This window comes from Syngnathoides biaculeatus, chromosome 17 (assembly GCF_019802595.1).
Source record: "Syngnathoides biaculeatus isolate LvHL_M chromosome 17, ASM1980259v1, whole genome shotgun sequence".
In the NCBI taxonomy this organism is placed as follows: Eukaryota; Metazoa; Chordata; class Actinopteri; order Syngnathiformes; family Syngnathidae; genus Syngnathoides; species Syngnathoides biaculeatus.
Window position 1 is genome coordinate 22,563,537 of NC_084656.1, and position 27,840 is coordinate 22,591,376.

At 49.8% G+C, this 27,840-nt stretch overlaps 1 protein-coding gene and 1 long non-coding RNA gene across 2 annotated transcripts in view; one reads left to right on the top strand and one right to left on the bottom strand.

Moving 5' to 3' along the window:
- Positions 1 to 5,619: 5,619 nt before the first annotated feature.
- LOC133490946 (uncharacterized) overlaps positions 5,620 to 27,840 on the bottom strand; it is an 81,877-nt gene continuing 59,656 nt past the window's right edge. Inside the window, exon 4 of the long non-coding RNA XR_009792317.1 lies at positions 5,620 to 5,823. This is a non-coding gene — a long non-coding RNA (uncharacterized LOC133490946). The remainder of the gene's footprint in view (positions 5,824 to 27,840) is intronic.
- ntng2b (netrin g2b) overlaps positions 21,583 to 27,840 on the top strand; it is a 61,624-nt gene continuing 55,366 nt past the window's right edge. Inside the window, exons 1-2 of the mRNA XM_061801681.1 lie at positions 21,583 to 21,857; positions 24,717 to 25,242. Of these exons, the coding sequence (XP_061657665.1) occupies positions 24,964 to 25,242 (279 nt within the window). The 5' untranslated portion in view covers positions 21,583 to 21,857; positions 24,717 to 24,963. The remainder of the gene's footprint in view (positions 21,858 to 24,716; positions 25,243 to 27,840) is intronic.

Sequence of the window (27,840 nt, forward strand, 5' to 3'; positions counted from 1 at the left end):
AACAGTTTGAAAGCGTAGAAAAGTCTGGACGCGTACAAATGCTTCGTTGCTGGGTCTGTTCCCAACGGGGACCCGGCTCGTGAACGCGGAAGCGTGCTCGGCTACACGTTAACCTTTCCTGAAATCCGTCCATCTTTTCAGCTAGTATTCAATACAAATACCAATATTACCATAAATGACGGAGTCGGCTCCTCCGTACACGGAAGCGTTAACCGACGTAAACATCACTGTGACCGACGGCTTCTTTTCTTTTTTTAAATACGCATTGGACTCGTTCAACCGAAGATTAACGTGTGGCCGCGACACGCTTCCGTGTACGCTGGAGAAGAATAATTCCTACCTGAAGTGAAGCGATCGCCGCACAGTCCCGTGAATTTGGTTGTGCACCGTCCGTCACGTTTAATTGCCAAAAATCCATCTTTTCAGCTGGTATTCCATAGAATTGCTCTCAATGAATAGCTGTCTTGTCTGTTGTAACAACCAACAGCACAACAAGTCTCGGGTATTGTGCATTTTCTGCTCCGGGTCAATGTCGAGCAGCTCTTTTCGACAGGCAATACGGCGACGTCACGTGCACGAGTTCTGTAACTGTTTTTATCCAATGCCGACTTTATTTTTTCTTTTGACTAAAAATGTCACAAACTAAAACTGCGTCGCTATTTTGGAGGAACGGCATTTCAATTCATTTCTATAAAGGAACAAAACTGATCTTCGTACAATCTCGGTCGCTCGTCAAAGTCAAGGTAGCGCCGTCATCGTTTTCCATCCGATTTGGACAACTTTCCCCTCATTAAGTCGCCGCTTTTCCCGGCAGCGTCAATATCGGTTTTGGCGCACTTTGGCCCGCCGCGCCCCGCCAAGACCTCGCCGACGTCGGCAGAAAGGCGAGCCCGCCGTGTCGGCCGGCGAAAGCCCTCCATCAATCGCCGCCCTCCGTGCCGTCCCGGGGGTTGGCGGGTCAATCCTAATTATATGCTAATGAGGACAAAGCGCGCTAAGTGCTGACACTGGACGGGTGACACGGAGCTAGCGCGGTCAATGCAAAAGGGGGAAGGGAACGGAAAAAAAAGCAAAAAAAAAAAAAATCATCCGTCGGCGTCAATAATGCGATACGCCGTATCCGGCCCGTGCCGGCTGCCGCTGGCTTGAATACGCATCAGGCCCCGAGTTTGCTGAGAGACGCTCCCGGCGTGAGCTAGCACATTTCAAGTTGACCCATCATAAGTTTTTACGGAGAGGCGGCCCATCAGGACGCGCCAACCGCGACGCGCTAACAGTGACCGAGCGCCGCCACCGCCGCGCACTCGAGGCCTTCACGCGCGTGATCACAACGACTCGATCGATCTTTTCCCAGAAAAATGTGCCACTTCCAAAACTCTTGAGCAAGATGAATGCGTTGCTGCAGTTACTAGCTAAATTCTCACCCAAGTCAACACGTTATGTTACAATTGACACGATCCCTTAAAAATTTCTCCGAAGAGGATCCGGCGTGCAGGCGTCAACGCTGAACTTCTAGAGCAGGCGTTCGCGCAAAGCCAGGGAAAGGTCCAGGCCGGGGATCCGTCTATCTACTGGAACTGCTTCGGCAAAAGCTCAATTAAGAGCGTGACAAAGATTTACACGACTGGCTTCGGATCGCTCAAAGGCTTCAGTTGAGTATTCCTCCAATTTTTTCATCCTTTGATTGGAGAAAAATTTGTTATTTTTATATTCATCCACCAGATGGCGGTACTTTTCCAAATTCAAAGCACGCGGCAGAACTGCGTTCCTCGCAATTGAAACAATCCCTAATAAATTCGCAATAAATACGCTCATCCTCACTGTTCTACAATACTTGAAAAACAAAACAGTCAGAGTTAGCAAGTTCTAAAACAAACACCCCGCCCGCAAAAAAAAAAAAAAAAATCTCATTAAAAAGAATAGCGCCGCCATTTTGAATCCTCACCACTGAAACGATAACTTGTCGCTATTGATGTTGGATAACGGCGTGTCTGTAAAAAGCCCGAAATTTACACATCAAAGTTGCTCCCCTTGTCGGACGCGCGTCCGCTGACACAAGCGACTTTTTGTTTTGTTTTGTTTTGTTTCATGTCCATTTCCCCGCCGATGCTAATTAGCGTCCTACCGTCAACACCACCGTACAAAACCCGTTAGCTGCGCCGCAGGTTTTGCGCCGCCTCTCATCTCGGCTCATCATTGGTCGAGGCTCCCATATGTCTCCTTTCAATATTCACGGCGAATCCGCCGATGGCGGTTTGTATGAAAACCAAAAACAAAGACAACAACAAAGAAAGTGTGCACGTGCGTGATGGACGATCCGGGTCAGCGCCGATCCTGCCGACGGGAGCCGCGCATTTCCTGTGGTCGCTTCACGATAAAAAGACGTCCCGCCTTCTTCCTCGCACTTAACGGTGAGCGGCGGCGGAAAAACGCCGGTTCAGCGTTCCTGGTAACGGCGTCCGATGAGGAAAGCGAGCATGCATGAGTTTGTAAAAAAAAAAAAAAAAAAAGGAAGATGTTTAAAATGAACACTTACGATATCGTTTATGCGATATGTAAGTATACAGACAAATCTGAATTGAGCGCCCGTACCACGTTGCGCCTCAAAATGCCGGATGACACCGAGGACTTGATGTTCTGCTGGTTCTTTGGTTTTTTGTTTACGCCGATGGATTTTCTCCCTCGTCAACACCGAAGAAAAAAAAAAATCCAATTTTTTACGTAGCGCGGCAGGCATTTTTGTCGACAGCCGTGTTCTCGTCGCCACCACTTCATCAACGTTCATTGCGGCTTGAGCCGGCGTCCGCTTTCATCTCTTCGCCCGTCCCGTACCGAGGCCTCCTGAAATCGGGGTCAGCGTAATCCCCCCCCCCCCACTCGTAATCTCCGGGTTAATCCCCTACGATTTGCACAAAAAAAGATTGCTCAGGGGTGGAGGGAGAAAAATAATTGCGGCAAAATGTTTGCCTTACCAGTCGATCTACGTTCTTACCCTCACCTACGGGCACGAGCTGTGGGTCGCGACCGAAAGAACAAGATCCCGGATACTAGCGGCCCAAATGAGTTTCCTGAGTGTGGGGCTCGGTGTCGAGCCGCTGCTCCTCCGCATTGGGAGGAGCCAGGTGAAGTGGCTGGGGCATCCCATTCGGACGCCTCCCTGGTGAGGTGTTCTGGGCACGTCCCGCCGGAAAGAGACCCCGGGGACGACCCAGGACACGCTGGAGAGACTATGTCTCTTGGCTGGCTTGGGGAACGCCTCGGGATCCCTCCGGAATAGCTGGAAGTGGCTGGGGAAGGGGAAGCCCGGGTGTCCCCGCCGAAGCCGCTTCGCCCGCGACCCGACCCGGAGAAGCGGTAGAAAATCATTATTTTATAATCATTATTAGGCAAATTTTTATTAGCCCATTTCGATGAAATGTTAGCATAAAGACTGAGAATTTTTATTGTATGAAATGACATGATTTGGTTGAACATGATGGTGTTTAGATCCAGGTTTGGTTCTTGTTCTAAAGTCCAGTCGCACGTGGCGCCAGGTTAGGGCGGAATTGGCCGCCGTCGAGTCGCTTCGCATTCGTCCCGGAGGGGCCGAGCCTGAAAAACGGCCCGGGCGTGAATTCCCGCCCGAGCGGTCAAGAGGGAAGCGACCTTGCGGGCGTCCGGGGAGTCGGTCGGCCACGCTGACGATCCCGCTCGCAAAGCGGACGTCGCTTCAGATGAGCCTCCCGCAAGATGGAGGCAGCGCCGCACTCAAATGAGGCGATTGAGAGCTTTCAAATGTTCAAGACGAGGCACCAAAACAACGAAGAAGCAAAAAGAACGTTTACGGGAAAAGAAGTCCTCAGAAAGTACTGACACCTGAAAACGTCCTTCACATGAAGCACATCAGGATCAGCATCTTGACGACAAATTGTTTCCGGTTTTGGCCACACCCCCGAAACACCTTTTGAAGGTCGCCGATTTGCAGCTGGAAGTTGAGCCTTCGCAGGCCGCGGATGCTAAAACGCAAAACTTCCGCTTCTCCTCTTTCAGCCGCATTCGAGAACCCGATACCACCCGAGCGGCGCGGCAGACCGCGTGTGCGTTCGTGCGAGGAACTCGAAGCTTAAAGCGACGGCGGTCGGGTGGGCGGGGCATCCTGCCGCAGTCTTTCTTTGTGGCGCAACTCGTTTCGCTCCGCCATTGGACAAAATCAAAAGATTTACAGTAAGTTATAGCGCCCTTTCCTACAATCATCCCTCCATTTTCTTCACCGCTTATCCTCATGAGGGTCGCAGGGAGCGCCGGAGCCTATCCCAGCTGTCAACGGGCACACCCTGAACCGGTCGCCAGCCAATCGCAGGGCGCATCGAGACAAGCAGCCGCACTCACAATCACACCTATGGGCAATTTAGAGTATCCAATTCACGTTGCACGTTTTTGGGATGCGGGAGGAAAGCGGAGTGCCCGCCCGGAGAAAAGCCACGCAGGCTCGGGGAGAACATGCAAACTCCACACAGGCGGGCCCGGGATCGAACCCAGGTCCTCAGAACTGCGAGGCTACCAGCTGAACCACCGTTCCACATCAATATTTAAAAATGTTGATTTTAGATTTATCCATCCACGTACAGTATTTATGGACTTGTACAGCCTCGCCGCTCGACTTTTTTTATTTGTCTCTTCCCTCCATCTTTGAACCACGTCCTCCTTGCACATACTGCCCCAAGTGTCGGGAGTGGGACGCTGCACCCGGGGCCCGAAACGTTTCACTTATTAGCACTTGGACTGGATTAATGGCCGGCATAAGCAAACGCCGCTTATCCTCACGAGGGTCGCAGGGAGCCTATCCCAGCCGTCAACGGGGAGGAGGCGGGGTACACCCCGGACCGGTCGCCAGCCAATCGCGGTGCACATCGAGACAAAGAGTCGCACTCACAATCACACCTAGGGGCAATTTAGAGCGTCCAATTCATGTTTTTGGGATGTGGGAGGATAAAGAGTGCGGAAAGTGCTCCGGATGAGGAACGCGGTCCGGCTCTCTCGTGGCGTCGCCGAGAAGTGGCCGAAGTGGTCCCCGCTGGAGGCCCGACGAGGAAAATGCAGCAAAGGGACGGCCCGCCGCCCGACTGAAAGTCGCGAGTAGCAAACAGCTGCTGCGTTGCGGCAGGAATGCTGCGAAGGGTTAGAAGGAAGAAGCCCCCCCCACGTGAGGAGCAGGAAGAAGCTGCATAATTCATGCGGCGCCGCTTTTAGAAACAGCAACTTCATCAGGACGCCGCTTCGCTGTTGCAGTGCGGCGCCGCGGCTGTGTGCTTCTTTTGTTTGTTTGTTTTTTTCGTGGCGCTTTCTGGCGGCTTTCGCCGAGCGTGTGCACGGCGTTCACCTTGCGCCGCTCTTCACCCTCACTCTTCCTGACTGCACTCCACGAGGCCATTAGAGCTCCCCGAGGTCCACCCATGTCGGCTTTCATGTGTCGGGAAAAAAAAGGGGGTGGGGGGGGGGGGGTCCGCTCGGCGCGTGCGCTTTTAATAGCACAACCCCGGCCGGACACAATGGCATTCCTCGTGTCGGATCACAAGAGCGACAGCTGGCTGAAACGGACAATCCCGGCTGCAGAACTAAGTTCCCTTTTTTTATTTTTGTATTTTGAAAGAACCTCCCTAATTTTGAGTCGCTCCCCTGAAAAGTGCAGTACCGCGTTCTGCCACGGCATGCCGAGGGCAGCACTGAAGAGATGACGGAAAGAAGAAGAAGAAGAAGAAGCGGCCCTCGACGGCGCCGTGAACCGGGTTCGCTGGACACGCCGGCGTCGGACCGGCCCCCGGAATATTCCGCTTTTGCGGGCTTCTGCGTAAAAAAATAAAACAAAATACAAAAAGTTGATACGTGCAGCGACGGAATCTCATGTTTGAGCAAAATGGATTTTTTTTTTTTAGGGCTGAAAACCGATTTGTGGTTGTGAAGCAGGCGGAAAATACGAAATCCTGAATGACAAAATCCCTGATATGAAATGCCTTCAAACGGGTTTATTAACCCTCGTGGACCAAATCAAATTTTGCAGAGAGAAAAATCTTTCCCAAAATGATACTCTGGACTTGAAATTTGAGATTAGACAAATTTGCAACCCCTGCCCGGAAAGGGTTTTCAGTAACTAAACTTTTCCAAAATTCATAATCACTCAAACGTTCGGCACGGTGGGATCAGCTGGTAAAGCGCTGGCCTCGCCGTTCTGAGGACCGGGGGTTCGAATCCCGGCCCTCTCTGTATTGAATTTGGCTTTTCTCCGGGTGGGCGCTCCGGTTTCCTCCCGCATCCCCAAAACAAGCGACATTAATTAGACCCTCTAAATTGACCCATGGTGTGATTGTGAGTGCGGCTGTTTATCTCCATGTGCCCTGCAATTGGCTGGCGACCAGTTCAAGGTGTGCCCGTTGACAGCCGGGATGGGCTCCACCGCTCCCCGCGACCCTCGTGAGGATAAGCGGTGAAAAAAATGGATGGATGGATGGATGGACTAAAATCTTTCATTTGTCTTTGGTTTAAGTTCAAAACGGAGTTGCCGGGTTCATTAATGTCGGTCATAAACGTCATTGAACATTTTGGAAAAAAAAATTGAAAGTTGACCCAGTTTGAAATGGGAAATCAAGCCCGCGATTATTGGGCCTATTTTTTACCCATAAATTGTGTCAATCTGAATATTCTTTTCCCACGAGCGCTTGTAAATATGTCTTTTGCACCCTTCTGCCGTCTTTGACGTTTATTCACCCGGGCGACATCGGCCAATCCCTCCTCAATATTCCGCCCGGACGACCCCGAACGCACTCGGGACTCCCGCCGGATTACGGGATCCCGACCCGGTTCGCCTTCTGCGAACCCTTCCGACATTGTCAGCCGCAAAAGGTCGTTGGAAATCCACTTAAGTCCGCCACAAAACAAGCCGTTTTGATGTTTTTGATTCCCGCTAATTACGGAACGGTTAAAGATTCCGCGCGTGCCGCCGCCGCCGCAGCGCCCTCGGACGAAGGATCGGCATGTTAATTTGCGCTGAAATATTCGGACTCCGGTGCTAATTAGGCGCGAGCGGCGGCCAAAGCGAGCGGCGCCGCGTAGCGCTCCCACGGTGTCGCTTGGTCGTCCCGAGACGCCGTAGCCGGGAATTATTTTTAATTAACTCGTAGCGCCTTCTGGAGCTTAATGAGGCCGCTTGGAATGGAGCTGGCGTCTTGCCGGGGATCGGACGTGCATCATATTTTTAAAAAAAAAAAATAATAATGAAAAAGCATGAAGAAACAAACAAAAACAAACGTAGAAATGTTACTTTCGGATCAAAATATGCAACGGATAATTCAAAGCGGAAAACTGGTCGAATGAAATTATTTTAAAGCAACCAGGCTCAAAAATGTAACCGTCGCCAAAAAAATACAACAAAAGCAAAGCAAAGTTGAGATTTGATTCTTGTCTCAAATTCTCACAGGCTGCGAGATTTTTCTCTCTCTTCTCGAAGAAGTCGAAATGCTCCCACATATTCGCGACCCGAATGAGTTCGGAGGCGTCACAATATCTGTTTTGTTTTTTTTTTTTAGACACGTTTCTTCGCCTTGTCCGCAGCTAGCGGCGTTAGCATTAGCATTAGCAGCAGTTTGGAAGCTTATTGAAGAAAAATGTAGCTTCAATCTAAGCCAACGTTGTTTCATTATTAACCTTGAGATGAATAATGACGAGCTCGCAGATCATCTGGTTTGGAGGCACAAACTCGGAGCAAGACGCCATTACTGTAAAGCCTTCGCTAACTACGACGACAGGATTTTACCATAAGAACAATCTCGGATTTTATTCCAAACTAATTTTTCAAAAACATTTTTTTGCTTTTTTTTCCCTGTCTGGAAACGTCGAATTACCCCCGCAAAAATGGACTTCCCAGCCAAATTCTACGGAAATAACACGTTCTCCACAGAAGGGAATGTACTTGGAAACATTTCTTGGTGACCCGAACCTTGGAAGAGAAACGCAAATTCAACTCGATTCAATTCAACATTTTTTTTGAAATTGCTGTGTTGTGATTGGACAAGCTGTTTTAATTTTTTTTTTTTTGGAAACAAAAAAACTGAAGTGGAAACCGCGAGCGCACGCTTCCCACTCGTTTGCATCACGAGCAAACTCGCCCGGCGCCAACCCCGACGGCGGCTCGTTAGTCGTCCGCGCTTAAACGGCGAGCCGGCCGGCGCGAGGCGTCCGTCGGGCCCGCAAAGTCGTCTTCGTCATCTTAACGGCGTCTCATCTCCGAGCGAGCGGCGATCGTCAAGGTCGCTCGACGGGAGCGGCGGCGCAAATCCGCCGACGCGAACGATTGGTCCCGCGCGTCCTAATGAGTCCGCACCTTGGCGGATTTACAGCAAAGTCAGGACCCTTGATGAGATCGAGCACCGCGGGGGAAATGGAAGCCAGGTACCGCCAGGCGCTACAGTACGACGCAGCCCGGGTCAAGTTCTACGGGAGGATTTCCGCCCCGTCCGGAGAATTCCATGAGCTCTTCGTCCTGTGTCACATGAGCGCTCCAGCAAAAACTCGCCTTCAAACGTTTGATCCGGTGCTGCTTATCAATAAGAACCCGAGCGATTTTCCTCTCAGTTCTTGCGTTGGACCCGTGAAAATCCCCAAAGATGTCTTTTTCGGTGACTCTTCCAGTCATTCTCGGTATCTCTCCGAACGTCTCGCGCGATGTCCTCGTTTAAGCTCGGACGACGCAAACGATCGGGAAGTGCGTTGCCCTCGCCAAGCCGCGCCCACTAAAAACATCCGAACGCGGCGCGGCAAAGAACGCGACGGAAGTGCGACGACTTTGCGTTACAGTTCAAAACGAATTTTTCAAACAGCAGCTGAACGTGGGTTCGTTTCACCGACAGGTCTCCCAGCAAAAAGCGGAAAAACTGCCACCTTCGTGCTCACATTTCTTCCTCTTATGAGACGTGAAGCCGCGGGTGTCAAACACGGGGCCCGAGGGCCAGATCTGGCCCTCCACGTCATTTTACATGGCCCACGAAAGTCATACACCTGTATCCATCCATCTATTTTCTTCACCGCCTAGCCTCACGAGGGTCGCGGGGAGCCTATCCCGGATGGCAACGGCCAGGAGGCGGGGTACACCCTGAACTGGTCGCCAGCCGATCGCAGGGCACATTGAGACAAACACTTTCATTCACAATCACACCTAGGGTCAATTTAGAGTGTCCAATAAATGTGGCATGTTATTGGGATGTGGCAGGAAACCCACGGAGGCACAGGGAGAACATGCAAAGTCCACCCAGGTGGGTCTGGGATCGAACACGCGACCTCATAACTGCGAGGCCAACGCTTTCCCGCCTGAACCACCGTGCCGCCTCAAATAGTCATACAGTATGTCATAAATAATAAGGTTGAGCTACTGGAAGGATTTTTTTTGGTACCTGTTTTTGCAGTCACTTGAACAATTATCCTTGACTTGTGATATCAAAACTATTTATCAATCAATTTGTCGTGTGTATGTAATCATTTGAGCCGCACTTTTGAGTTTTTTGCCGGACTTAATTGTGCGCCGTAGCCGTTTACGGTTGCGAGTTGACCGTTTGAATTTATTGACTGCCGCTTCATGTGGCTTTTAATTGCCCTTTTGGGAATGAATAAAGTGAGTGAATTGAGGCGATTCAATATTTACAGGTGACGGTTTTGCAGTCGCAATAGAGCGCAAGGCCAAAATATGAGCCAGAATCGCGACCGCACGCAATCGAAAGAAAGACAATCGGGAAATTCGGGGAATAAACACCTGTTGTTCATATTTCAAACATTTATGAGCAGTTTATTATACAACTTCTTTTGATGAGGACATTTCGGCAAACTTTTAAACAGCGGCTTTACAAGGAAATAATAGACGGCTGGAGAAAAAAAACCGGTCGGGTCTAATCCGGCAAGAAGAAACAATCACGTGGTTTTCCCCGCTCGGCCATAAATCAGACTTTCATCAGACATTTGGACGTGAGCGAGCGAGTCCGGAGCCAGAAACTCATTTGGGATTTTAAACGCCGCCGACTTTGCGTCGCCGCCGTGATTGAGCAAGTTGACGCGCCCGTGTGACAGCAAAGCGGCGACCGGTCGCGCCGGTATTAGCGACTCCGCCGGCGCGAAGGCCGCCTCCGGCCAACGGCCGCCTAATTTTCCCCGCGACTTTATTAAAGGCCCGACCGCGGGGAGGTGACAAATGAGCTGGAGTCAATCGGCGCCCAGAGCGCGGCCCCGCCTTCCGGCGCTCACGCCGATTGGCCGCGTTCCCTCGTTTTGTGCGCTAGCGCCATCGGAGACTACTTACCAGCGTCCGTTACAAACATTTCGCTCAAAATATTTCGTGTGAAGTGGTTCCACAAGTCCGACGTTAGCGTTGCGGGCCTTCAGTGTACTGCTGAGGTCCAGTGGACGAGTTGTAACGAAAACGAGGCTGACAAGAATCCGACCAAGCTCCGATAATACGAAACCGCAAAATAAACATCCACTACGTTTTTGAATATTGTATTTATGCATTTTTTTTTTAAATGCAATTTATAGTAGCAGTTGTTTGAAGGATTAGAATTACCGCAACATACAAGCTAATTTACGTTAGCCCACGTACGGCAGTTTGCATTATGTTGGCGTTAAGCTAGCAGATGTTGATTTTGACAAAATTATTTTTGTAAGTTTAGCAGTTTGGTGTTGAAATGTAAACTTTTTCAATTTTAAACTTTGTTTTTTTTAAACGCCGTTTCTGCTACTTGCGTATTAAAGTAGCAGTTGTTTGAAGGTTTGTAAAGCATCTGCTAAATAGCGCGCCTCATTAGCTCAACTGGCTGAGCTAGCTCGCTCCGCAGATCACGGTAATTCTGTCTCATAGGCCTTAAGGAATACTTTGAAAAGTGAGTTTCATTCGTTTTCGATGTGTTTAAAGCATATCGAAGGGGGTGTTACGCTTTTTAAAATGGTTTCGCGGTATCCAGACTTTCTCCTTTTGCCGACGATTAAGGGAACCCCCAGTGCAGTTTTGAAGTCGCGGCGCGGCTACAAGTCACACCGGCGTCAAGGGGTACACAACGACCAGCGACGCCCGCCGTCAAAACATCCCCGGCGGCTTGTGTGACGTTTAAAGCAAAAGCGCAATTTCGGGTTGGGGTTTGCATTCCCCCGACAACCTCGCTTCCATTATTCCCTTCACTCTGTCTTGACTCTGCCCTTATCTTCACCTCACAAAGTTCTGTCAGTAAAGCGAAAACCTGGTGAGCGAAGTTCGGAATGCATGGTTTCGATTCTGTTGTCTATGTTGACACTTTTTCGTCTTTCTGTTCTCTTTTGCTTTCGCTGCGTATCTCGCTTAGAATCTCTTGTCAACACGTGCGTTTTCGCCTTTGGAAATAATCATCAAATTCCATTGGTAAAAAGACCCCGGCCGAGGCGAGCGATGGCGTTGATTTCTTTTTTTGTAACCGGCGTTCCTCGGTGTCAGCCAGCCGCTTATTAGCGGCTCGGTTTTGTCGCTATGTTGCTTTGTGCGCGATCATTAAAAAAAAAAAAAGGACAAGAAACGTGGGCGGGTCACCGGTGAGGTTTTCTTTTTTTTTTTTTTTTTGCTGTTGGAGGTACAAACGCGGCGGCTTTTGATAAGAAAAAGGCCGGGCCGCGAGAAGGCCGGCTAATGATGTAGCGTACGCAATCGAGCTTCGGATGATGCCGAGGCTAATCCGCCCGCCGCTTTTTCACCTCGTCTTCCCGCCGCTCATTAGTCAGGAACGCGGGCCGGTCGCTCCCACGTAAGCCGGCGTGAAGAAAAAGAGCGCCGGCGGCAAAGTGACCTCCGCGGTACGGAGGCGGGCCTGGGGAATTTTCCGCCACCACTGATCTGCGGCGGCCTCAGTCGGGGTGCGGACAAAACCGGCCTGTGATGTCGTTAGCGTTGATCGGTGGACTGACGAGGGGCTTTTGAGCCACGTTCGCCGGACGGCAAAACGGCCGATCAAAGAGCTCGTCTTTGTTGACGGGAGGCGGCGCCGGTGGGTGGAAAATTGCCAGAAGGTTTGCGGGAAGTTTCCACAGGAAGTTATTCCAGATTGGAAAGTTTGTGGGACAATTGAGGGGGTCACACTTTTAAAAGAGGATTTGGATGTCTTGGTTGAACGCAATGTTATTATTCTGTTGTTTATGTTTCTGGGTGCTAAGCAGAAGTTTACGCCAGTTCACACTAGCCTGTCTATGGCATTTCACATGATACGTTAGTATCATTCAAGCTAGTGGACTGTTTAAATGTGCAATTTTTGTATAGGGTTAGTATGGATGGTTGGATTTTTATATATCCATCCATCCATCCATTTTCTTAGCCACTTATCCTCACAAGGGTGGCGGGGAGTGCTGGAGCCTATCCAGGCTGTCAACGGCCAAGAGGAGGGGTACAACCAGCCAATCGCAGGGCAGATGGGGACAAACAGCTGCACTTACGATCACACCTGGGGGCAATTTAGAGTCTCCATGTTTTCGGGATGCGGGAGGAAAGCGGAGCGCCCACCCGGAGAAAACCCACGCAGGCACGGGGAGAACATGCAAACTCCACACAGGCGGGGCCGGGATCGAACCCAGGACCTCAGAACTGTAAGGCCAACGCTTTCCGGCTGATCCGCCTTATTCATACAAGTTTATGCTAATTGACACTAGCCTGTCTATGGCATTTCACATTTTACGTTAGTATCAGTCAAGCAAGTGCACTGTCGTTTGTCCGAACCTTGTCGTGTTTAAAGATACAATTTTATATGCATATCAGTACGTTTAGATGTCTTTTAATAATTTGAAATGTGTTGAAAGCATATTAAAGGGGTAAAATTTTTTAATCTGGCACCTCTGCATCTTGTTTCACAATGTACAGCATCCCAAGATGAGATCATTTGATGCTGCCCTGACTTCTTTCTTTCTCCCATTTTGTGCCGTTCACACTCAAGAGCGAGATTTTTTTCCACGCCGTGTCAACGGGGCGTGATCACAAGCCGCGAGGAGACACCCCGATAAGTTTGTCGTCCCCCGCAAACGCCATCGTCCTGCTTTGCAGGAGATGTGCGAGCTTCTCTCCCAGCTTGATTTGTTTTGACACAAACGCAGACGCCAGGGCTGGAAAGATTCAGCCGCGGAGCCAAGAAGCGCCGAGATCAAAAGACTTCACAAAAGAAAGAGTGGAAGATGGAGCGAAACGGGAGGAAAAAGGAGGAAGCGAAGGAGGACGCACACGCGAAAAGAAAAAGATCTCATTAACTAATTAGATGGGATTTCAGAGAGTGACCCAAATGATTTCAAAAATCAGATGGTGCAGTTTGTGTACACTGAATCTGGTCCAGTTTATTCAAAAAAAAAAAAAAAAAAAAATTTGCACTAATCAAGTGATTCTCAACTGGTGGTTCGTGACCCAAAAGTGGACCCATTTTGGATAACGCGCGGACGCCCAGTAAAAAACACGACGTGTCTATTTTGATTTTTACAGAGGCTTAACGAGTTCCCTCGTATAACGTATTCTCTAAGAGACGAGGAATTTAACTCACTTGTACCCCAGTCATAAATTTATTCCGAAAACAAAGTTGTTGTTTCATTTTTTTTTAGCCTTAAACAACAAGTCAACAAATAACTACAAAGTGAGAACGCTTTCAAGGAGCCGGTGTAGACCGTAGCTCACATCGAGACGCTCACGCAGAAAATAATCGAGCAACGTGACGCCCTCGAGTTCCCGACGACACTTCCTTGACCACACCCCTTAAAGACAGACACGCAACAAAATATGTATACACGTTGTGCAACCCGTTAGTGTCTTTACATTGTATTTCCTTATCCTTCTATCCATCCATTTTCTTCGCCGCTTATCCTCACAAGGGTCGCAGGGCGTGCCAAAGCCTATCCCAGCTGTCAACGGGCAGGAGGCGGGGCACAGCCTGAACCGGTCGCCAGCCGATCGCAGGGCACACGGAGACAAACATCCGCGCTCACAATCACACCGACGAGAATGTGCCCACCCGGAGAAAAGCCACACAAGCGCGGGGAGAACGTGAAAAAGTCCACACAGGGCCGTTCGGGATCCAACCCGGGACCCTCAGAACTGTGAGGCCGACGCTTTACCACCTGATCAACAACCGTGTCGCATTTGCCTACTTCAACGGGGGCAAAATATTACCTATGAAACGCGTGCTATTTTCTTTACTAAAAACGGGGATAAAAACTGGTTTTTTTTGCGGGGGGGGGGGGGGCTGCAAAATAATACAGTAATGTCATTTCTGTTTATTCGAGTGGGGACGGTGGTGGTGGTGGGGGGGGACGGGGACAACTTTCTTTTGCCATTAACGTAATTAAAAGCCTGCTTCCAGAATGAAAGTTGAGATATTATTGTATAAACCTTTGCTGGAATTTTTGTTGGGTTGCGTGCGTGGACATTTTTTTCCCCAACGGACCCACTAAAACGTGGGAAATATTAGTGTAAAGGTTCAGTGGGGGGACTTTGGCGTCTGCAGCGTGCGGCACTTCACCGCCTGCGACTACATTAGCGGCGGAAGCCGGCGAATACCCCGCGGAAGTCGTCACCCGCACGCCGAGGCTCACGCGGGGCACCACAAGCGCCTGCAGGGAAATCGAGAGATCACGCGACAGCGATCGAGCCGATGCGGAAACGAACGCCGCGGAGAGAAACGAAGTACAAATTACTTAAAGCTATCGCCGAGTCGCTGTCGGATAAAGCGCGGCCGTCCACCGTCGCTGCAGTTTTGAAAGGGCTAATCTCCCTTCCGATAATTCCGTTACGGCCGGCGGACGCTGAGTGGTGCGCTAATGCCTCCGGTTAGCTGGTTTCCAACCGCAATGCTGACTCGACGCTCGGGCCTCGGGTCAATTAGCGTCTGAAAATGGAGAAGGGAGGCACAAGCGCGGGCCTGAAAGATGGACGCTACCGTGTTAACAGTGAGCGGTTAGCGCCTTTTACGCTTACACGGCAAAAAAAACCCAAAACAAAACAGGTCAATTCCGAACAAAACGCAGTTTCACGCTTCCATTATTATTAGAAACTATTTTTAATGGGTTTTATACAAGGAAGTCTCAATTTATAATCCTGTCCCTTTTCCACGGGTGATCGCGTCGAAGTTGTTCGGTTTATAATAGCAGAATATCTTTGCATTACAGCACATGTATGGGAGTTGTATGGCTTAATGAAACTTTTCGGTGTTTAAGCGCACAATATTTGATTCTATTGTGTTTGATGTGTTCATTTGACAGTCAACTTGAAATGAGAGTGACATACAGCTTGAAGCAAGCACACTTGACCTCTTATTATTTCTCCGCCGCAAGGGTGTATTAAATATTTTAGCGTTTCTAACACCGTAAATTTGTCTTCCAATCAAAGAGCGTGTTATTGGTAAAAGTGTCAACCCTATAACCGGCCATCATCCAAGCCGCTCATCCTCACAAGGAGGGTGAGAGGCAGACAGGAACCGGTCAGTCACAGGGTACATAACGACACCCTCACTGAACGGGAATCGATCCCGCAAAGTCAGCTGTGTGGCGCACTACACCATCAGTGACTCTCAAACCGACAACCATTCTTTTTTAACCGATCTTATTTCTGCTTTTCACTTATTGCGGGTGTGTCAGGACTGAATGTTCTGCAATTAACGTGGGTTAGGTAACATCAGTAACAAAATGACCAATGGGGACCCCACCCCCCCACCCTTTGACGCAGGTGAGCTAACAAAGAGCACAAAGGGGAAGTGACGGACGGCAGGAAGAGCAAACGCGGCAGCGAGGATGACGATAGAGAAGAAGAAAAAGAAGAACGCGGCGCGCTTGCTTCCGCTGCAGGATCAGGTTTTCCATCTTGTGCTAAAGCTAACGCTGGATTTGAAAATACAAAACAAAATAAACGTTCAACCTACTGCCAACCTGTTGCGGCCAAATGCAATGATGAAAATGTAAAGTGGAAGGAATGTAAATTTCCCCGCGTGTGTAGTTTTGGTGTTTGACCGAAATCCCTCAAAGACTCGAGGACAAGCGAGCCGGGAAATGATCTGAAAGTGGCCACTTGAAAACAAAACACCAACTTTTCATTTTGTGGGTCTAACCATGATGATAGGCACGCCTACTAGATGAAACCGGATCCGACTTCGGCTTCATGTTTTAACGCCAGCCATCAAACTGGCATCTTTTGGGCCAAGGCTTCGTCAGACTTTTTCTGGGTCTACACATAATTCATATTCCGACTTTGGAAGTCCAACAGTTTCTGGGGCCGCCAGATAGTAGCTCGCATTTGTGTTACGGTGAGAATTCCTTTACCCTTTTCGGTCTGGTTTGAGATTGGGGGAGCCGACATTTTCCCCCAAATTCCAGCCGGCGCTACGTCGGTAATCCTGACCAGACATTTTCCCCGGGTTGATTACACTGGCAAAAGTTTCCCAGTGATTAAGCACGGTGACTTCCGGAAGCGCGGCAGGTCGTGGGCACCGCGCCGGTTAGCGTTTGCAAGGAAGAAGAAGCAGCTTCGCGTCTTCCCTTTTAGCCGCGCGGCGCTCCCAACCGACGCATCGATCGCGTTTACATTAACGGCGATCGCGGGCAGCGCCGCAGAGGAGAGGCCCGCCCGACCCCGCCTCTGCTGCGGTCTGACGCCGCACATCCTCATCTCGACGCTCGGGAGGCTAATGCCAACCCGGACGCACGAAGCCCGCTTTCTTTTCCCCACCCCGCGGCCAAGTACGTCGCGAGCATCTCAGTACCCGACCAGCCGAGTCATTTTGAACCCACTCTCACAATATCAGTAAAGACGGCAACGTGCTCACAAAAATTGTAGCCTCGGCTGGAAAAACACCCCCGCTCGTTTTTGGCTTCTTAGCGCTTGGCACGATGCATTCAACGTTCGCGACGTTCACACTGGACCGCCGAGGATTCTCTACGGCAACTCAATGCAGAACCGGCGCCCGGTTATGCTTTGGGCCTGGAACAAGATCCAAAATCCGTCCAAAATTACAGCGTCAACATCCGACAACTGCGACGCAAAAATGAAGAGTAGTTACAAAACCCAAGCGTGAAATATCGAAAGAAGGGATGAAATGGCAGCGCGCAAGCAAGGGCTGACGCGTCCTCTGAAGACGCAAAATTCAGATTCGTATAAAGACCGGCGGCAAAATTAAAAAGGTGGAAAAACGTCTGGTTTTACCGACAGCTGCGAAAGGGGAAGATTAATGTCGGGCCGTCTGTTACGACGCCGCACGTGTCCTCAACAGAACTGTCGGAAAAGCCTTTTATGGTGGCGTGAAAGGGGCTCGTCGTCCCGCCGTTCCATCTGGAACATGGAATTGATTTCCTCGGGGTCCACTTTCCAATGCTGTAAATGTGTTTGTAAACGGATAGCGCCGCCTAAAAATACCGCCTAATGTCATTGCACCCCCGTCGTATCCATTTCCCCCGCATCTCCGAGCTTGACCCGCGACCCGAGCGCACAGCGGCCTCGTTACCCACAATCCTCTGCTCGCTTACATTTACCTCGTAAACGCAAGACCGCCGCTCATTCCGTTTTGGTAACAGAAGACTGCGCCGGTCCACTTGCCATCAATCGCCGTGATCAAAACATTGTCAGAAAAGTTTCATTTTAGCGGAAGTGCGAAAGGGGGATAAACGGCTAAATGAACGTTATGTTTTGGGAAAAACACGTTCAGGTGGACTTCATCCACCCATTCCGGGTCGCAAAATTGCAGCGTGAAAGGCTCGACTTTTGCTATGCTCTCGATACCACGTCCGAAGGTGGAAAATTGATGCATCGATTTCATCTCCCCTATTCTGGGTCAGCGCAATTGTGCAGAAGTTCGATTCCGAAAAAAAGAAGGCAACCTGGCTTTTGCGTACAGTGTGAAAGGGGCGAAGGCCGCATAACCGCTTGGTTGTTTTCGGTGATCCGGTGCGACTTTCAAAACTACCTCTGAAGGGAGAAAATTTGACAATGTATCCAAAACATCGACGTGGCAAGAAAAAAAAAAAAAAAAAAATCCAGAAATGGATGTCTCTTACCGGTCGTACGAAAGGGGGTTCAAAGCCAGAAAATGAAGTCGGACAACCGCTTCCTGTCCGAAATAATGACATCACCTTGACCTTTCTGGTACGCAGTCGATTACGGTAAAAAGCGTTTAAGGCAGCTGAGACGAATGAGTAAAAGTCGCAGGTGACGCAGCAGCGGGGTCAGAACCTCGGAGCCGGTTCGGGCAGATCGATGCGACCAAAAGCTGCGATCGATCGGGACGGATTTACGAGCCCTCAATGTCAACGCGAAGCCGAAGCGAGCGGACGGCAGAAACCGAGAGCAGCGGAATAAATCTCGCTCGCTCTACTCCGCGGATCGCCGAACCTGCGGCCGGTAAATCTCTCGTCTTCCTTGGCGTGTGAACGCCGGGTGCTAAATCTGACTTGCCCGTCACCGTCAAGTAAACCGATTTGCACAGTCAAATTCAAGTGATTTAAAGACGTACTACCTCCGGAGACGGGAAAAGGACTGTCACGGGCGGCGTGAAAGGGGCTAAAAGCAGGTAAATCTCGGGAAAATGTACACGGAGCAGCCACAAAAAGACAGAAAGCGTGAAAGGGGCTGAAGGTGGACGGACACGTCGCGCCACTTCTGTTACAGCTGTGTTGAAACGGAATTGTGACACGGAGGGCGGAAGGGGAAAATGCTTTTACGGGCAGTCTGAAAGGCGATAAAGGCGGCGTCGACTCCTATGGCGCCGCGACGGGACCGTGACGCGGTAAAAAGTCGGAAAAGGCGAGCGGGTGCACACACTCATCGACTTTGCGCGTGCGCGCGAGGCCTCCCGTGTTGACAGTTGGCCGGCGACTGCGCTCCCTCGTCGGCGTCCTCGCGCGATCGGTGATCGATGCAAACCCAGTGGAGGTGCCTTTCACACCGACACGCGCACGCCGCCGCGAAAGGTTACGGCAACATCCTCGATTTAAATGACAACCGGCAGAATTTGAAGACGTGCGAACCCTCTTTCCCATCCCCCCCCCCCCCCCCCCCATCAGGCAGAAGGCTACAGAGCATCCGGTGCAGGACTTGCACTACTTTTTGGAAGCTGTTAGATATGCCGTTATATGCAACCAGCGGAACATGATGAAAATAACACGTGACATGGCTGGCTTGCAATTCTTTTTGAAACATTTGAAAAAGGATTTCAAAAAAAGTGTAGCTGGTGAACAAGTAAAGTTTTTATTCTGCCTGTGGAGCGTTCCATTATTTTGGTTGTCATGTGACGCGCTATTGTCTATAGCGTGCACATTTGTCATCTTTTTCTACGCAAGATTGTCTGATCCCAGGGAATTTTTCCAGGGGTCGGCTTAGCGGGAACGAGATGCCGGCCTGGATCGGGGTCACCGGTGGGGGTCGGGGGTGCGGGTTATTTTTGGCTCCCCCGAGGTGGCGGCTGCACCTGACGCAGGCCGCTTCCAAGGTGAAACTTCTAACTAGCCGTTGCTAGGAAACCACCACGCGTGTGTGCGCCCGCGCGCGCACGCGCGTCGTTTCCCGTTTGAAGAGTGCGTTACGACAGGTGGCGCGCAGTCTGATTCATATCTGGCCAATATGCGCAACAAAAGGCATGAAATATGACAGCGATTAAACATACAGGCGGCTGTAATTGGCACGTGCGAAAGGAGACGTTGTTGGCAGTTATGAAATGGGCGATATTACTGGCAAAAAAAAAGTTGCCCGAGCGTGCAACTAATAAAGTGACTCGAAATTAATTTGAAAAAGGTGCGGAGGGCTGGCAAATTGCCGCAAACCTCAGATGAGGTCATTGCGGAAGCGGCTGCGGACTCCGCGGGGGGGGGGGGGGCGGCGTCCATTTTTTTTGGCGGCGGCCGGGTCCGCCAAACGGCCTCCGCTTACGTAACGCGCAGAGAAGGAAGCCCTGAGGAACGCCAAAGCGCCGCTTTTATCTGAATGGCTCGCTTCGAAAAGGGAACTTCTGATGCGCTAAGCGGAGTCAACGCGCGTGCAAATTGAAGATTTCAAGATGGATTGTTTATCGTTGCAATGAATTATTTCAATATTGTTTACTTTTCCTTTTTTTTGTATGAAAACATTAACAAAATAGCTGGTCAAATTCCAGATAATAAAGAATTTCAAATATTAAAGGACATAATTGCGGGTTGGATCCCAATCATTAATGCGGGTAATAAATGCAAATATTTTGAAAGGTTATTTCCGTTAATAAAAACACAAATGCAAAATTGTAACCATAAAATTGTATTACTTTCTTACATGAAATCCAACTATTGAATCCAAAAATAGTTTTGAAAACATTGAACTTGTGTCCAATTGCATAAAAAAAAAAAAAAAAAATTGGGATTACAGTGCATTCCTTTAAGAATTTTTGAAAAAACAAAATGCATTCTTATTATTACTTATAACTATTATATTACTACTTACTTATATAGTACAGTTTTTTTTTATGTGTCACAGAGCAATGCTATGGATGTTATTCTTTAATTAAAATCCTAATAATGTAAATACACATTTACACAGTGTATACTGGCATACTGAATCTATCTATCTATCTATCCATATTCTTCCATTATTGTTGCATGTTTTTGGGATGCGTGAGGAAATCAGAGTGCCAAATAACACGCAGGCACGGAGGACATGCAAACGCCCCACAGGCCGGGGCGGGATTCAAACCCCGGTCCTCAGAACTGTGATGGCAACGATCCCAGTCTCCCCACTGTACCGTCATATATGTACCTGTATATTATATGCAACCATCCATTCGTCCTCTGGTCCGCTTATCCTCACGAGGGTCATGGGAATATATATATGCACAGATATTATACTTGAGAGCAATACATTTTTTTGCATGAGAGCCTACTAATTTCTTAGTACTCTCTGCCAAGTATCTGTGATGATATTTTTCGGGGAGTAGTGTGGGGGAGGGCAGGGGGGTGGGGGGGGGGGGAATACTCATCACTCATCATCAGCACACCTCCGGAACTTTGAACCACAACATTATTACAAAGCTCTGTTATATTGCCACCGAAAAGCTAATGTATTCATATCATTTTCGCAGATGTAAAAAGATGTGTTAGATAAGGTCATTATGCGAGAGGAGGGGGGCGGGCAAGGGGGGGAGGGGGGGAGAAAAAAGAAGACATCTGCGAAGAGGCGTGCGGCGGAAGCGGCCACATTTTGCACCGCCGCAGCTCGGGACCACCCGGGATGGGGATGGAGGGATTGTGGAGGGAGGGAGGGAGGGAGGGGGGGAGAGAGAGAGGGAGGGAGGGAGGGGGGGGGAGAGGGAGGGTGCAACGCCCCTGCTGGACAGAGGTGGGGGCGGTCGGGACCGGAGCAGATAGTGATTGAAAGTGATGGGCAGATGGATTTAGGCTGGGCATTAGAGGGAGGGAGGGAGGGAGGGATGACGAGAAACGACGAGAGAGAGAGAGAGAGAGAGAGAGAGAACCGACCGTTCAGCATCCCGCGTGAAGCCCATAAAGTCGGGAAGAGGAGGACGAAGAAGAGGAGGTGCGACAGGATAGAGAGAGAGAGAGAGAGCAAAAGAGAGAAGGAGAGGGAGGGAGGGAGGAGGAGGGGGAGGAGAAAGGCGACGAGCAGCCTTCCCTCAAAGTCAACATTTTCTACTTTTGATACTCCTTTTCGCCCCGGACGGAGCGTCACCTCGGACATCCTCGCCCGCCCTAGATTTACGTCTCTCTTTTTTTTTTTTTTTTTTCCCGGTGGTGTATTTTGATGAGAAACGGGAAGCACGACAGCGGCGGATGATCGGCGGCGGTCCCGTCAAAAGCGGGGAGGAGGGCGACCGTCCCGCCGATGCGCGCCACTCGTAAGTGACGACGACCTGCAAACGCGCGGCGCACTTGCATGACTTTTTCATTACGCATTAAAAAAAAAAAAAATTTCAAATACGGCAAAATTGGAGGGGCGGGTGGGGCGTGGGATGGGGGGGGGGGGGGCGGCGCACTCGCTGGTGCGCGGCAATACGGGCGAAGACGAATAATCCGGATTGGATTCAATTAAGCGGCACTTGCAGCACCACGTGCGCCGATAAGTGGGCCACGTCGGGGGGGAGTGAGGGAATTCCCTTTTCACACTTTCAATCAGGGGTGTTCAAACTTTTGCTTCCGAGGGCCACTCGGACACGACTCGATCAAGCGACGTGAGCCAGGATGGGGGGGGGGGGCGTATCTGACACATATTTCATGAAGAAATACAAAGATATCAAAACCTTCTTGCTTTTTACAGGACATATTTTCAGTTTTCGCGACTTCAAATGATCGACCGACTATACAGATTATTTTCTGCAATTAATTATGTAAAACAGAATAAAGGTGCCAACTATGAAAATGAAACTTAACGCATTATTATGTCACGAATATACAAAATCAGTTCTGACGGGGCCACCGCGCAAGATGTTGGACGGTGAACACGCTAAAATCTATTCATCAAGCAGTTGTGTATTGTTGATCAAATATTATGCAAAACTGCTACATCAAGGAAAACCAAGTTAGGATATTTTTCATATTTTGGGGTGGCCGGTAGCCCGACATCCTCGCTCGGATCGATGCTGCCCCGCGAACTGAAAAGCGGCCCGATTGCGTCTCCACAGTCGCAATCTTTTGTGACTGCAACTTTGTTTTTCAAGCATTTAAACCTCGAGGATGACAAAAATGACGTTGACAAGTCGGACCCTTCACACCAGGCAAAAAAAAAAAAGTTTTTGCTTCTAAAAATTCCTTCTGCAATGTTTTAGTTGGAAAGAGTTCATTTGGATCTTCGCATGTGTAAAAAAAGCTCGACGGTGTATAAAAAAAAAAAAAACGTGAATTATTAGTAGTGCTGGTTACTATCATTCAACTCCTCGATGTGGGTGTCATAATCAATTTTGCTTTTTCATTTTTTTTCACTTCACCCCTCCCTCCCCTTTTTTTTCCTCTCTTTAATCGCATGTCAAATGTCATCTAAGTACATTCCGCGGACCACCGGAAAATTGACTTTGGGCCGCGTGTGGACCCCGGACATAGATTGGACACACCTGTACTGAATATATATTCTGGGGCGTTTTTTTCAACATGCGGCACAAAAAAAAAAAAGTATGAAAAATTGTACAGTTGACTGAAACCGCAGTTTACCGTCGCTCCAAAAAGGAGGACGAAAACGTTATTTCAATTCAAGTCCTTCCTTCAACTTTAGCTTAGATAAAAACATTATATATATATAAAATCATAATCTCCACATACTATACACACAAAAAATACCACAAAAACTCAAAATAGATACACCCGACAGTGTTCCCACTTTCCATCCAAACGTTCAGCATGTTTTTTTTTGTTTTTTCCATATAACCTTTTAAAGCGTTTTATGGTTTTATGGCTCACTCATAACATCCCACAGCACAGTTTTGAAATCATTTCATAACTCTTGCTATCGCGTACGGCAATTTGATTTGAGGCGCGCTTCTTCGCCTACTTCCATCCAATCCATCCGTTTTCCTTGCCGCTTATCCTCACAAGGGTCGCGGGGAGTGCCGGGGCCTATTCTAGCTGACATCGGGCAGGAGGTGGGCGGGGTACGCGCCGAACTGGTCGCCGGCCAATCGCAGGGCACATTGAGACAAAACCAGAGTAGCACACCTTGGGGCAATTTAGAGTCTCCAATGAATGTTGCATCTTTTATGGGTGTGGGAGGAAAGCGTAGTGCCCACCTGGAAAAAACCCACGCAGGCGGCGGGTCCGGGATGGAACTCGCTTTACCAACTGATCAACCGTGTCGCGTTTGCCTTCTTCAACGGGGCCAAATTTTACGTCTGAACGTGCGCTATTTGAACGCTTTGCGTGGGTTTTTCCTCCCGGTCCTCCGGTTTCACACCCACCTTCGCGTCACCGATGACTAAATTCTCGATTGTTGTGAGCGCGAGCGGTTTACGCGTACGCGCCCTTGTGATTGGCCGCCCACTCTTTCGCTCCTCCCACAAGCGGAATGAATTCATGTTTGAAGTTGATTACGGCTAATAATAATCCGTCTTCCTCCTGCGAAAGGCTTAATTGGAGACTAAAGAGCGAATTCCCGGGAGGTGCAAACGCAACTGAATATTCGTCGCTTTGTGCTTGGCTGGCAACCTTTCAAAGTGGGAAATTTGACAAAAATCCCAAACGGGGATTGAAGTCGCCCAACGAGACTCAACTCGGAAGCCATCAGACACTCTCGTTCATTTGGCCTCGAGAACAACAAAAGCGGGAATAGAAACGACCAGTAGCGACCGAGGCGGACCGCAAATACCTTCACTTCGCCCAGAATCATTCCGCGGAATTCAAAAGAAAAATCACTGACGAAAATTGTTCATGAAAAACAGAACACACCAAAACCGACAAACCGGACCAAAATCGGTTCGGTATCTCACGTACGCGACGAGCAACCCAAAAAAGGAAATACGAAAAGCAGTCAAGGTGCCCCTCGATCGAGTGCGCCGATTCTGGACAGAACGGACTTGGGTGGGCGTTTTGAATTCTCGCCGTTCTCCAAGTTGATTCTGGTTCCGCTAAATCGAGGTCCCACTTCCGAAACAGTTTGACTGAGGTTGCCGAATGGTGTCCAGACCAGGGTTTACGCGGCCCCCCAAATAGGAAAAGGACGCCTTGAAAACAAGAAACAAGGGACTAAAACTTGTCATGTTCCAACCATGCAGGACAATCAAGAGGGCCAGAATTCAGCTGATGGATTCACCCGAAGACTCGGCTCCGGACCTGGCATTGAGGCGCGGATCTGCGTGAACGGCCGGCGCTCCCGGCGGCACTATGGTTAAAGCGCGCGGCCGGATCCTCCCCCCAAAGCAGCCCCTGAAACCCGAAGCGGCCAGAGAATCCCCGGGGACCGGCTCCGGTCGCCCCGTCATCCGCCAGTGAAAGCCGACCGAGGATGTCCGGCGTTTCCCTATGATCGGCGCCCCATGCGCGTCCCCCCTCCGCCGAGCCCCGACCGCCTCCCAGCCTGCCATGCTCCTCCGGGTCGCGCTCTTGCTGCTGCATTGCTCGGCCTCCGCGCTGGGGGGCAAGTACGAACTGTGCAAGTCCCTGGTGAGCACGGATGACGGCTCCGTGTGGGAGCACTACGCGTGCCAGCCCCGGTCCGAGTCCATGAAGGACTACGTGAGGATCAAGGTGGACCCTCCCGGCATCACCTGCGGGAACCCGCCCGAGCGGTTCTGCACCCTTGTGAGTTTTTGCCACGTCAGGCTTGAGCGTGTGAAGTTGAGATGAGTCCGAGGGCGTCGTTTTCGGGAATACTCACAACGCCGTACTTTAGAAGTACAAATAATTTGTATTATTAACGAAAAGGGGAGGGAGCTATTTTGTCGACTATCGATTTTTGGGCGTCTCAAACATGCATGCACAAGAGAGATCGCAGACATAGTCGTATCTATTTTTCAGCGGACACGTCAACAATGTTTGAGCGCACAAATGTTTGTTTTTCACATCCTTCATCCTCATTCTATATATGAATTCTTAATAACTCCAATTTGGCAGGGTTGTTTTACAGCTACTTTCAGTAAAAATGTATCTTTACGTTCAAGTATACAAAACAGTTTCCCTCTTTGATCAACTTTTGATGTCAGGCCACAGATTGGGAATCCCGATTCTGGGTCAAAGTTAGCGACTCCGACTTCACGTTTCTTGATTTTTGGCCAAGTAGGGCGGCAACATCTCAGTGAATCAAGATCCCAACACCGGGTGACTTTTTGTCTTTCTAGTCCTGAGTTTTATTTGTTTTTTTTTTATGTCTTGTGGTCATCGGCGGAGGTTGACAAAGTTCCGAACCTATTTTGACAAAGAAGTCAAAGGACAGGTTCGGTATCAGTTTTCATATGTTAGGGAGTTGAACTCAAGAGTCAAAAAAAAGTAAAGAAAGCTGCAAAATCGACTGAAGTACACCAAGAAAGTATTTAGACTCGGTTACTTCCCACCAGGGAAAACAAGCGGGAGGGGCTTACGGGACACGCAGGCAGTCCTGATTGAATTAAGATCTCAAGCGGGACGACTCGAGTTGTCCGTCGGCGAGGATCGGAAGGAAAGTGTGCTTGAACCCATTTTTACAGTAGCTACGTACGGCACTGCCCTGATCTGAGTGCTCTAATTTAGGTTCCCCCCGAGTCATTTGGACAAAAACAAGTACAAAATGACTCCACTCGCGAGAAGCAACAGCTAACGACGCCACGCCCACTTTTTTTGTATCACTTTAATTGCGGCTCCGCCACTAAAATGCAAACACTGGATTTTTTTTTTTTGTCCATCGCACGCCAAGGACAACGGAGGGCAAAGCTCGGCGGGAAAACTCGTTAAGATGTCAGCAATATTTAACGCGACCCAGCCTGCGGGCCGGTCCCCCCCCCCCCTTCCCCCCTCCCATCGCAGCTGAAGTATTCATATATTCAAGCTTTATGGACGAGAATTAAGCAGCTATCGGTCCGCAGAAAGTCAGCAAAGCGTTCTGGTCGGCTGAGGCGGTTTCGTGTTAACAAACAGACTGTTGGGCCGCCGCCGCCGTTGGCAGCTGACACGATGGGGCGGACACCTCATGGTTAATGATTTGTTGCATGTAGACGCAGCGGAAACGAGCCTCCAGAAAGCCTCTCCGATGACTTCAAGCGGGGGGGGGGGGGGGGTAGCAGCCCGAGACCAGCGTGACGTATTGACGTCGCCCCCTTAATGGCTCGGGCCTGGAAACTTCTCCAAATCTCCTTCTGAGTGAGCGCCGATGAAATATTGATGGGTTGCTTAATGGGCTTCCTATAAGGGTAAGCCGGCCCGGCGACGCCCCGTCCGTCCGGGGAGAGCGCGCCACCGGCCTTGATGAGATGACGGGACGGGACGGGAAGGAGTAAAGTCCGAATCAGCGCTTTAACTCCACGTCGGAAACGTCTGGAGGCTGAGGCGAAGGCGCCGGCGGCGCGCGGCGCTGGAGAAGCTGAGCGGTGACAGTTTCCTTGGCAGGTGAGGCGCGATGAGTGGGCGTCATTCGCTGACTAATTTATGACGACCATCTGAACGCCTCCTCTGCCAAAAAGAAAACTTTCACAGTATGTCTTGTAATCAACCTCAGGGAATGCAACTCCGTCTTGCTTCACTCCGCGACCTCCTCGTGTTCTTGCAACATTCGACACGAGGTGCTCGCGGTCAGCTCGTGTTGCCCAAAAAAATATGGAGGACATTTTGTCCAAATCCACTTTTTCTTGCATTCAAATGCGTACAATAAACTTTATACGTCCAATCAAGCCTTGGACAAGTAACACGGAAAAAAAAAAAAAAAACTCGATTCTGGACTTGTGAGTACTGCAAGGTTGCTAAAAAAAAAAAAAATCATTTGATGGTACGTCGCAAAGGACTTTTTGTTGCATTCAAATCTGTACTATCAGCGTTTAACATCCAACGCGAACACAAAGTAAAACTGATTGGCGTCGTTCTCAAGTCGGGAAGTCTTGAGTTCCCCGATAGACGTCTCCCAGTCAGGAAGTCTCGGGTTCCCTCCAAGACGTCGCACGGTCGGGAAGTCTTGATTTCCCCGAAAGACGTCTCAAGTCGGGAAGTTTTGAGTTCCCCGAAAGATGTCTTGCAGTCAGACGTCATGAGTTCCCTGAAAGACGTTGCACAGTCAAGAAGTCTGGATTTCCCTGAAAGACGTCTCAAGTTGGGAAGTTTTGAGTTCCTCGAAAGACGTCTCGCTGTCGGGAAGTCTTGAATTCCCCGAAAGACGTCAAGCAGTCGGGAAGTCTTGAGTTCCCCGAAAGACGTCAAGCAGTCGGGAAGTCTTGAGTT